This window comes from Argiope bruennichi, chromosome 5 (assembly GCF_947563725.1).
Source record: "Argiope bruennichi chromosome 5, qqArgBrue1.1, whole genome shotgun sequence".
NCBI lineage: Eukaryota > Metazoa > Arthropoda > Arachnida > Araneae > Araneidae > Argiope > Argiope bruennichi.
The window spans coordinates 120,313,268-120,326,985 of NC_079155.1; the positions used below are offsets into that span (position 1 = coordinate 120,313,268).

Here is a 13,718-nt window from a genome sequence, read left to right on the forward strand (position 1 = left end):
GATGCAGAAAGTATAAAGTCTTGAAATTTTTGTTTAATAAAACAATAAGAAGATCTTATCTTCATTTGTAAACAGAGGGTTCATCTTTTGTTATTAATATTATAAAAATATTAGACCTGGAAAAAATGCAAGATATCTGCAAATAGTTTTAATCAATTTTAATTTATGAGCAATTAATTTATGAGTTATTGCCCATCTGCATTTGAGATTAACCCTACAATTCTGTTTGCATTTACTATGCATATTTTTTAACAAATTTTTAAAAAAACTTAAATTTGGAAAAATTTGTTTTCATTTTGAGTGGAATTTTTGTAATTGCATTTAAAAATATGTTAAACAGAAGGAAGTATCTAGCAAAAAATTTTTTATTAACATCGGGTCACTTTTTGAAAAATTACCCTTTGTTACAAAATAAATAAATAAAATAAAAGAGAGAGAGTTGATGAAAAAATAACTTTGAAAAATGATTTCTTCCATCTGTCCAAATTCATGAAACAAAAGAAAAAAGAAAAGAAAATGTTGATCTATGATTTCATATGGTATAAAATTGTAAGGAAAAAGTGATAAAAATGAAATTTAGAGAAGAAAAAAAAAATTACAGCAGTAATTAGTTAGAATCTTAAATAGTAATGTTCCCAAGCACAGTGGTTATTATAAAAATGTGTTCAGACATAATAATTGAAAAAAATGTTTGTTTCAAATTTAATTTTCACCTCTTTTTTCTGAAAACTGTCTATTAGAATGTGATTTGAAGTTGTAAAACATTATTTTAAGAGTAGGATTTTTTTTTTTTTTTTTTTTTTTTTTTTTAAAGTTGCAAACTTCACTTTTCTTCAAGGATTCTTTTAGGATTCTAACAAAAAAAATCTAGTTCTTTTTTGGAACTCTGCATAATAATTCAAGAAGGAGAATAAAATTCAAGAAGTTTTCAAAGACTACAGGAACCCTGAATTGGTGTTAGAAGTGTAGGAAAAGTACAACAAGCTCAATAATGAAATATGACATTTTATTTCATAGTAAAATATGAAATATAGATAGTAAAACACAGCAAAAATATATAAAAAATGCAAAACTTGCAAAAATATATTTAAAAAATGCAAAACTTGCAAAAATATATTTAAAAAAATGCAAAACTTGCAAAAATAAACAGCATATATGCAAGTCAAAAAAATGTTATCAAACAATCACAACAGCATAAACAGGATTCACTAGAGATCAATAATTCAAACAGAGAATTATTCAGTTGACTATTCCTCTCTCATGTACACCTCCACTTTTGTAGATCCCATGACAAGGCATCACAGGTTCTAGAAGAAACTACGAATCTCAAGAGATATTGCGAAAGATTCCCACATATTTATAAATACCACAACTTTTAAGTTAGAATTTAATTTTTATTTTGACTTTTATTTATGAAATAACAATAAATAATATAGGCATTATACGAATTATTAATAGTAATAGTATAGGAGTGGTCTCTCCAAAACTTTCTTATAAAAGTGTTATCTCTCTCCTCTGTATAAAATTGTGGACCTTGGGACAATGTCATAAATACTCACATTTTTATTTTCACACAAGATTTGTATGCTTTGCGGTATAGTCAAGAAACCGAGTATATATATATATATATATATGTGTGTGTGTGTGTGTGTGTGTGTGTGTGTGTGTGTGTGTGTGTGTGTGTGTGTGTGTGTGTGTGTGTAATGATGTCTCCTAATATAATTTAAGTCTTAATTAATTTCCTCATTTTTATCTTAATCCCATATTAACATCATTCTAAAAATTTCTCTTAATCCAATTCCACTTTTTCTATTTAATTAATCCTAAACGAGCTCTGTAAAACTGCTTTAATCAGCAAGTTCCCACGCTCCAGGTGAAAGAATAAAAATCCTTAATGCTTTGCAACATTCTTTTAAAGATACCTGAATTCCCTTACTAAAATTGACACGTGTCAAAGAAATCCCTATCAGAATCTCATAGTATAAAATCCCTGGAGAAAAATACTTCACTTTGTTTTGCTCTTCTCTTATGTGTCGAGGAATGACATATCTCGTCGCTTCTTGCTTGTACATAAATTATACCTCCCGGGATGGAATAAATTGAGTTTAAATATTCAAAAGTTTCCTCTTCTATTAGACCATGAAACTGCTTAAAAATATGTTATACTAGCTATTACCAACGACTTTGTTAGCGTGGAAATTTTGGTGTGTATGTATGAGAACTGACGGTCTGATAAAAATGTAAAATGTTATCAAACCGTATCATTATAGTCCTGTTGAAAGCAGAGTCTGATATAATATGATCAAGAAACTTGTAACAGATTGAGAAAGATCTACGGGAAAATTTCAACATTTAGTTTTATTATATACAACATTAAGTATATTAATATATACAACATTAAGCCCTGGTTTGGCCCTGGGATTTGTTGATCGTCATTGTAAAAGCCAATTGTAAGGGAAATTACAACCTCTTGAAACAAAATGGCAAGATGTTTGGAATAAAAGATATGCGAAGAATTAAAACGCTGTCTCCTTTAGCTGCTCCTGTAATAATGGTGGTTTTTATAATAGTACAGCCAAGCTCTCTGATACGAAGCCTGGTGCCGTTGCACAGTGCACCAAGATTTCGCATCAGCAGAGTTAGAACGCCAAATTTAAGTTCCAGCTTATGCGAAGATGCACCTGTTAACTCTGAGGAGTTGAGAAATTCAACGGTGTAGGCAGTACTATAGTCATTAGCCATCACATGTGTATAGTTTTGAATTTCCGACGGTAATGTCTACATTTTTTTCTTTATTTTATTGACTCACTCGTCCTTTGGCGACAGTACTACCCTCTCACACAACCATTATTCATTATTTATATTAACCTCCAAATTGGAAAAAACTTGCATGATAAGTTCATCTTCTATAGCCACTGGATAGGAAAATTCTTCTGAAAATAAAATTATCCAATCTGCATCCGTTTCTAGACGACCCTCTCCAATATGCAGAATCTTATTTGTAAAGACACCTGATTCATGGTCGTTGTACAGTTGCACGCGCATGTTGCTCGTAATATTGAGCTTTTCAGTTCTAGACCACAGAGGCGACGCTTTGAGACGTGCGTTTATTTCATCCGCCGGTATGGCCCTCTCAATAACTGTCAGTGTCTGTCTAAAATCGCCTGCGCGCAAAATGACAACACCGCCCATCACCACCTGATTGCCGCGGAATAGAATCCCATAATAGATGATAATTTTAAAAATTTTAAGCATTTAAATTTTATTATTTTTAAAGAAATCTATATGTTTGATGCAAAGTCCTTACAATAATGTTTGTAAGGACTCCTCCAGTTTATTCGCCTGTAATTAAAATACTTCTCTTCCTATACAATAAATTTAAAATTAGAAAGAGAAGTGTCTTCAAGGATGACCACTGCATGTTAGTTACGCTGGTTAATCTTGAAAAATGGAATATTCATATTAATATACAGATCATATAAAAAGCAAATTAACAAATTCTGAAAGCATTCCTTAAATACTAAACTCCCTTTAAATTAAAAGTAAATAACAAGGAAGGATTAAAACAAACAATGAAATTCCAAATAAGAAGTATCCTTTAATCTAAAAAATATTTAAAAAATTAGACTCACCTGAATATCCTTTTCTTTTATTCTAAAAACAGAAAAAAAAAAAAAGTGTTAAGCTAAAATTATTTAAAAACAAAATTTTATCAATATTATCTAGAAAATAGACCTAAAAAAGTGAAAGATGAAAAGTTAAAAATGCCCAGACCATTGTACAGATAAAATAATTTATGAAATAGTAATTTTAAAATTTTAGCATGTATTTTCGTTTAAAAAAATGTTCTAAATAAAAAAAATTCTGATAATGTTCAAATCTTGAATAAATTGGCAAATCAACAAAAATTTAGCAATGATAAACACAATTTCCTGATTCAGCATATGTCAGAAAAAAAAATAGAAGTTTGGTCTACTTAACAATTTACAGTGCCATAAAAATGTAAGCAGGCAGGGGTTTTACAACAAAACAGAATTTTGTCCAAAGAAAAAACATACACTAATTTTCTTATTAACTAGTCTAATTAAAATCTGTGCGTGGATCTATGCGTAAATGAATGAGTGTGTGTGTGCAGGTATGCAAGCAAACGAGTGTGTGTTTATGTGTATGAATAACAAAATGAGAAATATATATTTTACAAGACAAAACTCATGCCTGCAATAACTCCTACGCTCCTGCAAGTTCATATTCACAACAAAAACTGATACAAGAAAAGTATGGATTTCAAATACTTCTTAAAAAGCTAAAAACTGTCTAATCTGAAAATGTCATTTTGATTCTATGTTTTTTACATCAAAGCAATTATTTTGGCAATGAACAGAAAATAAGTTTAAGGAATTTTTGTAAAAATTCGAATTGCATTTTACTCTAACCAACATATTCAAAATAATACGGAAAACCAAAGGAACAATCACTCAGTTCCATTCACTGCTCGAATTTCAACAATATTTGTTTCATATATTTATATCTATATCATCAATGACCATCTGCTTTCATTTCCTCACCATTTTGGAGAGAAATTTTAAAAAAATCCATGTACAGTCTCTATTACTGTACACTCTTTACAAGAAAAACCTGCAATAGACTTTCTTCTTATCAAATCTCATGAAGCACAAATACATCTTCAATGGTCACCACTAAACAAGGAATGTCTTGCATTAGTTTAAGTTTCATTGGCAAGCATTCAAACATTTTCAAAAAGAATTTCGTAACAGGCTTCTTTAAAAAAAGTATCAATTAAAATTAAAGATGCTTTGATTTTTTTTTTTTTTTTTTTTTTTTTTTTTTTTTACCTTCTGTGCAACATTAACTGCACAACCAAGATCCACCACTTTCACATTTTTCAAATTATCTGCACTAACTATATCGACATCAATAATAATCATCATAATAAATATTTCTGAGCAAAATATCTTTCCTCACAAAACAAATTCCAATAAATTATCATTTATTTCATATAAAAAGAATAAAACGACTTCTGTTTGAAATTCTATAATGATTCAATGATAAGTATCATAGTTTCAAGGATAGTCAACTTTAAATTAAGAGTACATCTTTGATATATGAAGCCACTATCTGATAGCTTTTATAAGGTGGCACAATTTTGGCATTTTCAACAGCAACTTTTTTTAACAGCTCAGTTGAAGACTTATACATTATTAACCCATCTTAAATTCTTTTATCAAAGTCAAATATTCTTCAATAGGATATATGTGGAATTTTGGAAAAGGGAAGCTAATCTGTGTGCTATTTTGTTATCTCACCACAATATCAAATAATGTTTATTAGTTAGTTCTAAAGCATCTTTAACTACATACTATAAGAAAGAAAAAAATCAGCCAATCTACACAATTCTTATGTCAAACAGTTATGATAACAGTAGCACTTCTATTGCAACTCTTCTTAAGGTAAAATTATAAATAACTATCCCCAATCTGCTCGAAGATGTGCTTCAAGATGTGTATAAACTGAATGACAGACGAGACAGCATAGATGGGAATTATGGTTGAGTTCTAAAGGCCATCAGCAGTCACAATACAATTCCTCTCACAAAAGACAGATTCCATCATTAGAAGGGAAAAACTAACTTCACACCATCCTAGCAACTACCATGGTGGTAAAAGCCAAACACCATGCTGGAAGCTTCTCATCCCCATTTTTGAGGTGCCCCCACAAGAAAATTGAGTAAGAGAAATAATTCTTAAATTTTTATCCCAAAATGCATAACAATAAAATGCAATTCTGTTACTAAATGCATTGAATATTTTGGATAAATTTACTAAGACAGATAGAAATGAAGATGACAAATATGTTTCAAGTTTTCCTTTTTTGAATGGACATTTGTAATGAAATATTTAATTTTGATATATGATAAAAATGTGTATCCTTAAGAGCTTTTTCTCCCTCCAGTAACAGACATATGAAGAAAAAAAATTCTACAATACATCTCCTTTATTTCCACTATTATCTTTATCCATCAAATAAGAAAACTTTTTAAAAGTAATTTAGTACTTGAATTTTTTAAGCAGCAATAAAAAATTTGGATGGCATAGTGAAAGAAAGAGAAAGCCAGTTTAAATGTCATCTTCGGTTATAAATGACATATTGTTATAAATTGAGTTATTGAAACAACTCTTAGTATTACCTCAAAATAAGATGCTATAATAAAACTTTAAAAATAAAAACTTTATTTTTATTCTTTGATTTATTGCAACAATTCATAAATATCTCAAAATATTAAATTTTAAGAATTTTTTTATTCTAAAAAAATTAATGCAACAAATTGATTTGGAAAACTTTTATATCAATTAACAAAAATCGAAATATGCACCAAATACAGTAAACCTTTTTCGTTAACTTCAGGTCAAAATTCTAATACGTAATGCTTTTGCACATATTTTAACAAACAAACAAACAAACAAAAAACTGTTAACAAAAAAATTATATTTGGGCTAATGTTGATGTATCAAGACTACTAATACTGAATTAAAAGAAAAATGTGAATCTAAAACTTGTCAATAGATTTTTGCTAAAAGAAAGAGGGGGGGGGGAGAAAGAAAGAAAGAAGAAATTATATTGTTAAAATGTTGTTAATTACTGAATTTGTGAATGAAAGAGAACAGATAAAATTTAAACAGTTCTGAAAATTATCAAACTTATCTTATTAAAAATTATCAAACTAACACTGCAAGGAATACAATATAGTAAGTTAAAAATAAATTTTAAATCGTCTTACCTTATTAAAATTTTAAGTTTATACATTGAGTTAAATAAAAAATTAATTGATGGGAGATATTTTTTTTTTTTTTTTTCAAATTTAAAATTGCATACAAGAATAATACACACTGGTACATTTCAAATTATTTGAGAGTGAATTCAATGCTCTTCCAAGAAAAAGTATTTTAAATATTCAAATTAATTTTTTTCAAAATAGAACTTCAAGTGGACAAATTTTGACACCATTTGTTTCTGGAATTTATTCAAAGTGTTTAGACAGTCAAGATTATTCGAGATATTAGTACTTTACATGCAAAAGAAGCAATGCCTTGAAATATCACCTGCTGTTGCCTTTTACAGTTAAAAAATGGTAATCTAACAAACTCTTTTATCAAATTCTAGGGAAAAATTTTTTAAAAGGAAAAGTTAAAATAAGATTGAAAAACATTATAAATTAGTACTCCATCATATGTTCATAAATTCAATAACACTTTACCTTTAAATGACGTTTTCCTTTAATATGGCTTTCAAACGTTGTAGAACAATTCATATGAATATCACACAGCTATAAAATAAAAGAAAATAATTTACATTGGAAAAGTTTGGAACTAATTCAACTATAAACATAATTTAAACTGTTATCATCAATATTGTAATCAATGGGGCTGAAATTTAAGAGCATACATACTTAAAAGTGTCCAAGGAAAAGTTTATCAATTTTTCAAAGGCTAATTTTATTACAGCTGAAATGTACGACTTTTTTTTTTTTTTTTTTTCAATTTTTTACATTAACCGGACAGCTCTAAAAAATAATAATTAAATTAATTAGAAGAACAGCTTTTGATAATCCTTAACAACATTATACCAAAATAATAATATATCTACCATTTATCTCAGTGGAAAATTGATAATCTTTTCACTCAAAAACTATTTTTCAGTTGAGTTTATTCAAAGCATAAAAATAAGCAAGTTTTTGAAATCTAACTTAAACAGTTTATCAAAAAACAACAAAAAAATATGGATATGGTATAAAGATATGGTATAATGCAATAGTACATGATTAGTATAGTTGCATTAATATGACCAGACCGTTTTATCTACAGCTACCAAAATATGATACATGTATACCTTGGAGGTCGGGAATGTGCACCTGGGGTTCCTTTTTTTGAATTTTTAATTAGAATTTTAACTATTAATTAAAAACTAACTTTCCCGCCAAAAAATCTTTTCATTTTCCCCACCGCCAAATGAGTAAGGCTTCAATTGTTTTTTTTTCCAACAGTTAATGAGGCTAGGCTTAACATTTTTCGGCCGATTATTTCAAATGATTCTGGTTTTTTTTTTTTTTTTTTTTTTTTTTTCTCCTTAATGTTTGATGCATTTAAAATGAAACATTGTTAATTAATCGATCTTTCAGATTCATTCTGAAGTAATTTTGAATTAAAATAAAACAGAATAACGGAAATAAAAAATTTCTAATCTGCATAGCGTTACCCCAACTGATGTAGAAAAATTCACGCATTTGCGTTACCATAACTGGTGTTGAAAATTCACGCATGCGCATTGTGTTCTGATTGTTGACAACGGTTACGGACGTTTTGAAGGCTTAACCTGTTTTCGACCGATTATTTTAAACGATTCTGTTTATTTTCTTAAGAGTTTCATGCATTTAAAACTAAACATTGTTAATTAATTGATCTGTTCATGGTGAATCTGAGAAAATTTTGTAGAAAAATTCTTGAGATATTACATAAATTATTCTTTAGTGCCCATAAGGTTTAGTTTAAATACTCAGCGACTCGGTTTTCAGCACTCATATTTAAAAAAAAAAAAAAAAAAAAAAAAAAAAAATCTTCGTTTCAGTAAAAAAAATTTCCTTATATTAATTGCAATTTAATTATTTCCACTTTAATTTAAAGCATAAATTCTATGGGAACTAAAAGAAAATTAGAGAGATACATATTACGTTATGGTTGAAGGCCTTTATAATATTATGAATGAATTATATGACTATCAAAATGTGTAGATTTAAAATATTTTGATGAAGAAGCTATTAAAATAGGAGTTACATAAAATATTTAATTATTAAAATTTTAACGAGCATTAAGATTGGTGAACCGGCTGGTCGCCAAAGGCGGCTAGTAAGCTATAAAGAAATCAACCTAGGATGGGGGATTACAATTAGATAATAAAGATCTTTCAAGAATTAAGAGATAAATAAAAGAAAAGATTTCAGTCTCGGAACAAGAGTGAATTGAAAGAGTCAACACCGTCCTATAAATTGAAATGATCAATCTGAATACATATTTTTGCTTAGTAATATTTAACTCATAGAAATTCTCAACCTGGGACAATTAAAAGTTATTTAATCAGATATAAAACAGTAAAGATAAAAAAAATAAAAACCTACTTGATACAAGTGTAGTATCAGTCTACCAGTTATAGATAATTAATTCATATATCATTGACTCAAACGAAAACTATTGAATTTTTAATAGAATCAAATACAGTATTCAATAACTTACATTTGTAACAATGAAATAATTTAACCATAAAGTAAATTATTAATAGAAATAAATAATCTACACTCCACATGTACAACTTCCATAAATAGCTTAACACATTTCAATACATCAATGAATAAATAAACAAGTATGACACATAAATGAAATCTATTGGAGCGTTATAACACAGTACAATAATAGGCTAATAAATGAATGGAAAAAAAAAACTTTTTTAGGACTTTAGCTCCTAATTATTAGTCAACTTTGAACATAAATGCATTGCAGACCAATGTATTTTCTAAGTGCAGAATATTTTCCATTGTAGAATAATGCTTCGTTTATATATATATATATATATATATATATATATATATATGATAATTTTCGGAATCCTGTCGGCTTTTGTAACATTATTTTATGTGAAGCATGATGCAGTTTGAAGACAGTGAAGATACTTTTAATTTTGTGACGTTGTTTTATTTCATTTTGAAGAAGCAAGCATATGTACAAGCGATGAGCACACAGAACGATACAGAAAAGGAATGAGGGAAGAGCTCTTGGACATTTTATCCCCGGTCTTATATAACCTATGATTTTGATAGGGAAAATATTTCTTTACAGTGCTAATGTATTATGAGATTTCGATAGGGATTTTCATTACACGGGTGGACAAGGTAGGGGAAACACAGGGAGATTTTAAAAAAGAATTTGCTTGATCAGCGGTATGTTATCTCTTCACGCGCAGTGTGGGAAAGTTAGATTTAGCTGATTCAACAATTTAACAAAGCTTCTCTTGAATTAATTAAGTAGAGACAGTGGAATTGGATCACGAAATAAGAGAATATTTTAGAATGAAATTACTATGGGCTAAATTAAGACAAAATGTTGGAAATTAATTAAGTTGAAATTAAAGTTTAAAATATCATTACATATATATATTTAATCCCTTTTTAACAAATTTTAATCTTCCACAATAAACAACTTTTAATCGCAATATTTTAATATAATAAAGCAAATGCTAAAAATAATTATAACTTCGTTTAGTAGTTGAATCAAGCTTCATTACTGACTGAGAATGGCAATGATATCTCTAATAATAATTGATACAAGAATTGAAAATTCTGAAAATTTAAGTAATAAATATAACCAATTTATATTAAAAACACTGGAGAGTTATATAACCGGAAAATAAGACACGTATTTGACAGAAAAAAATTAAAAAATTCCACAAGATAGTAAGGGAGGGGGTGGAACTTTTAAACATCTATATAAATTATACCAAAGAATTGCAATCAATCAGTTGCCTATTCCATATTAGTTCAAAAAAGTATAATTTATCGATGTCAAATAATGCTTTATAGACTTTTTTTTTTTAACTGACGGTACTGAGAGACCTCTGTAGTTCGAACTATCATCCGCAAAGCCACCAAATTTTGTACGGGGACTATTGACGACATGGGAAAAAGGAATCCGGGAAAAAAATTTTAGTTAGAAAGATGCCGAAGAGGAGAATGTGGCACTTTTAATCTAAATTTTAAGTTTCACTGCACGATAAAACTTTAAAAAGCTACAGTAAACAGATAAAAGAGTAACAAAGAATGAATTTTTCCACAAATGTGCTTTATTCGAAAAAATAACTTCTGTAACTGGTTACAAATTTGAAAAAAAGAAAAGAAAAGAGGAGATTCTATTCGATCTTCATTTTATTCTTTGTTCTTTTGTTTCTATTCAGTAGAATCGCTTTCCCGGGAAAGACATCGGCTATTTTCTATATGACCTCCATTTCCTTGGACTAAGCATTGCATTCTGTTCACTGTACTCTCTACAGGTGAAAGCAACATTTCAGGAGACATGTTCATAACAGTCCGTGTTATGTCTTCTTTTAAAACTGATAAGTTCGAGACTCCACCAATATAAACCTTCTATTTTAAATAACTACACAAAAAAGTCACATGGGGTTAGATCTGGGGAACGAGGTGGCCATGCAATACGAAAACTGCGACTAATGACTCTTTCTTCAGTAAAGTGATGGCGCAAAGTTGCTGTACGGATGTACCTATATGTGGTGGTGCTCCACCCTGCATAAAGACAATTTTATCTAAGCATTGTCTTTGCTGAATTATGGGATAACAAAACTATTCAGCATATCGTGATATCTTTGAGCGTTTACGGAACAGATCTGAGGTCCTGCTTGGTCTCAAAAAAATATGGTCCGATGACAAAATTTGCTGTAAAACCACACCAAACAGTTACTTTTTGAGAATGGAGTTAGATTTCTTTAAATGCATGGGGTTCTTCAAATGTCCAAATTCTAGAATTCTGAGTGTTAACAGTTCAATTCAAATAAAAATGTGCCTCATCACGCCAGTGAATTGTCCAAGGACAAACTTCGTCGATTTTCACCCAGGCGAGAAATGTCAAAGCAAAGGTTAATCGAAGATCATAATCTGTAGGTTTTAATTCATGCAAATTTTATATGGATAAAATTGAAGCATTTTTCTTAAAACTCTCCATACTGTTGAAGCATTAACATCCAGTTGTCGGGCAACTCCTCGTGTGCTATTATTATGTAATCATATCCTCCGATACCGATTTCTACCAGGCCGAGTTGCAAGAGAACCTGTTTTTTTTTTTTTTTTTTTTTTTTTTTTTAATTTTTAAATCATTGCTTTCACTGCATTAATTGATAGAGGTCCTTTACGTAAATTGTTTCGACTTCCAAATTCGCGAAGAGCGGCCGCTGCATTGGATTTATTAAGATAAAAGAGCTTCACAAGTAATGCACGTTGTGCTGAAGTGAGACGTATTTTACAGTCAACTGATACTTGAAATGATTTTTTATAACTCAAAATACTGGCGCTGGTGTCGACAACGCAATCGGGATTTTGCATTTTGAAATTTTTTCCTTATGCAAAATTTTAGCTGTCTTGAAGTGTAAAGCAACTTTAAGTCTTAAAAACATCTTTTGATTTTTTTTTTTTTTTTTTTTTTTGGATTTCTTTTTCCCATGTCGTGAATAGTCCCCGTACAAAATATGGTAGTTTTGCGGCTGATAGCTCAATCTACAGTGGTCTCTGAGTACCGTCAGTAAAAATAATTTTTTTTTTAAATCTGTATATATTATAAAAAATTATGTTAACATTTTTGCAATTATAGAAATTCACACATAAAATGTAATTAATTCTTTTCTCTAATTTTTAAAATCCTCAATTCAGATTTTAAAATTAAAATGACAAAACTTGACAGCATTATCTGATATTGACAAATTAAATTGCATGAATTTAATACATATGAAGCGATAGGATAGAACCTGAGTCCTTGTGGTTCGCAGTCCAGTAACTAAACCATTTTACCAAAACGATCGTTCGGGTAGAAGAGTTGTTAAATGGCTTATATGCTATTCACCACAGTACTCTCTGTTGATGCCAATAAGTCAGCAGAACGCTCCGCCTACTAAATTTGTAGCGCCACCAAGTGGTAAAATCATATAACCGGGAGAGTGTGTGTGTAAACCCAAGAGAGAGGGTGTGTCAGGAGTGTTGAGAATAAACAAAGAGAGATACAGTCCACGAGTTTGTGTTTCATTTATATGTGATTGAATTTTCTAAAAACTGAGCTATCGAAGGCCAAAACATGGTCCAGTTAGCCGGAGACGTCTATGCATCTATTGTATAGTGATTCATTATTTGAAATGTGTGATTTATTAGTGGAGATATCGTCGATGATGACGAAATTGGTGCGAAAATACCAAGAATGAGAATTCTATTGTGGATAACTGGTCTCGAGTGACAGCAGTCCCAGCAAAGAGGTATGGGCAGTATTATCCTTTGAGTTATTAACTAATTAATTTCCCGAGATGAAGTTAATTTTGTTTTTGTTAAGTTATAATTAATTTCCCGAGATGAAGTTAATTTTGTTTTTGATGAATTATAATTAATTTCCCGATTTGAAGTTAACTTTGTTTTTAATGAGTCATAATTAATTTCCTGAGATGAAGTTAATTTTGTTTTTAATGAGTCATAATTAATTTCCCGAGATAAAGTTAATTTTGTTTTTGATGAGTTATAATTAATTTTCCGAGACGAAGTTAATTTTGTTTTAATGAGTTTAGAATAAAATTGTGATAATATTATTCTCGTGAATTGTTTTGAAATATATATTTAAAATGGCGGGTTTAGCAAAATTAAAGAAAGATGAATTAAAACTCGTTGCCGAGGAGATAGGTTTGGTTGTTGCGGAAGGCATGAAAAAGAGTGAAATAATACGTTTAATTGAGGAGAGTGATGTGTACAAAAATGACAACGAAGTTGTTAAAGATGCTGTAGATCAAATAATAGGGAATAAAAACCAAAAATCCGATCAGGATAGTGAAATTGAACTAGAGCGTCTTAGATTAGAGAGAGCTAAAATAGAATTACAATTAGCGCAATTAAGGGC

At 29.3% G+C, this 13,718-nt stretch overlaps 1 protein-coding gene across 3 annotated transcripts in view; it reads right to left on the bottom strand.

Moving 5' to 3' along the window:
- The window catches only part of LOC129969123 (serine/arginine repetitive matrix protein 1-like), a 66,255-nt gene that overhangs the window by 17,059 nt on the left and 35,478 nt on the right, over positions 1 to 13,718 (bottom strand). For all 3 annotated transcript variants that reach the window (XM_056083540.1, XM_056083539.1, XM_056083541.1), the window contains exons 4-5: positions 7,274 to 7,342; positions 3,633 to 3,654 (exon numbers count right to left, since the gene is read on the bottom strand). In XM_056083540.1, coding sequence (XP_055939515.1) covers positions 3,633 to 3,654; positions 7,274 to 7,342 — 91 coding nt within the window. The remainder of the gene's footprint in view (positions 1 to 3,632; positions 3,655 to 7,273; positions 7,343 to 13,718) is intronic.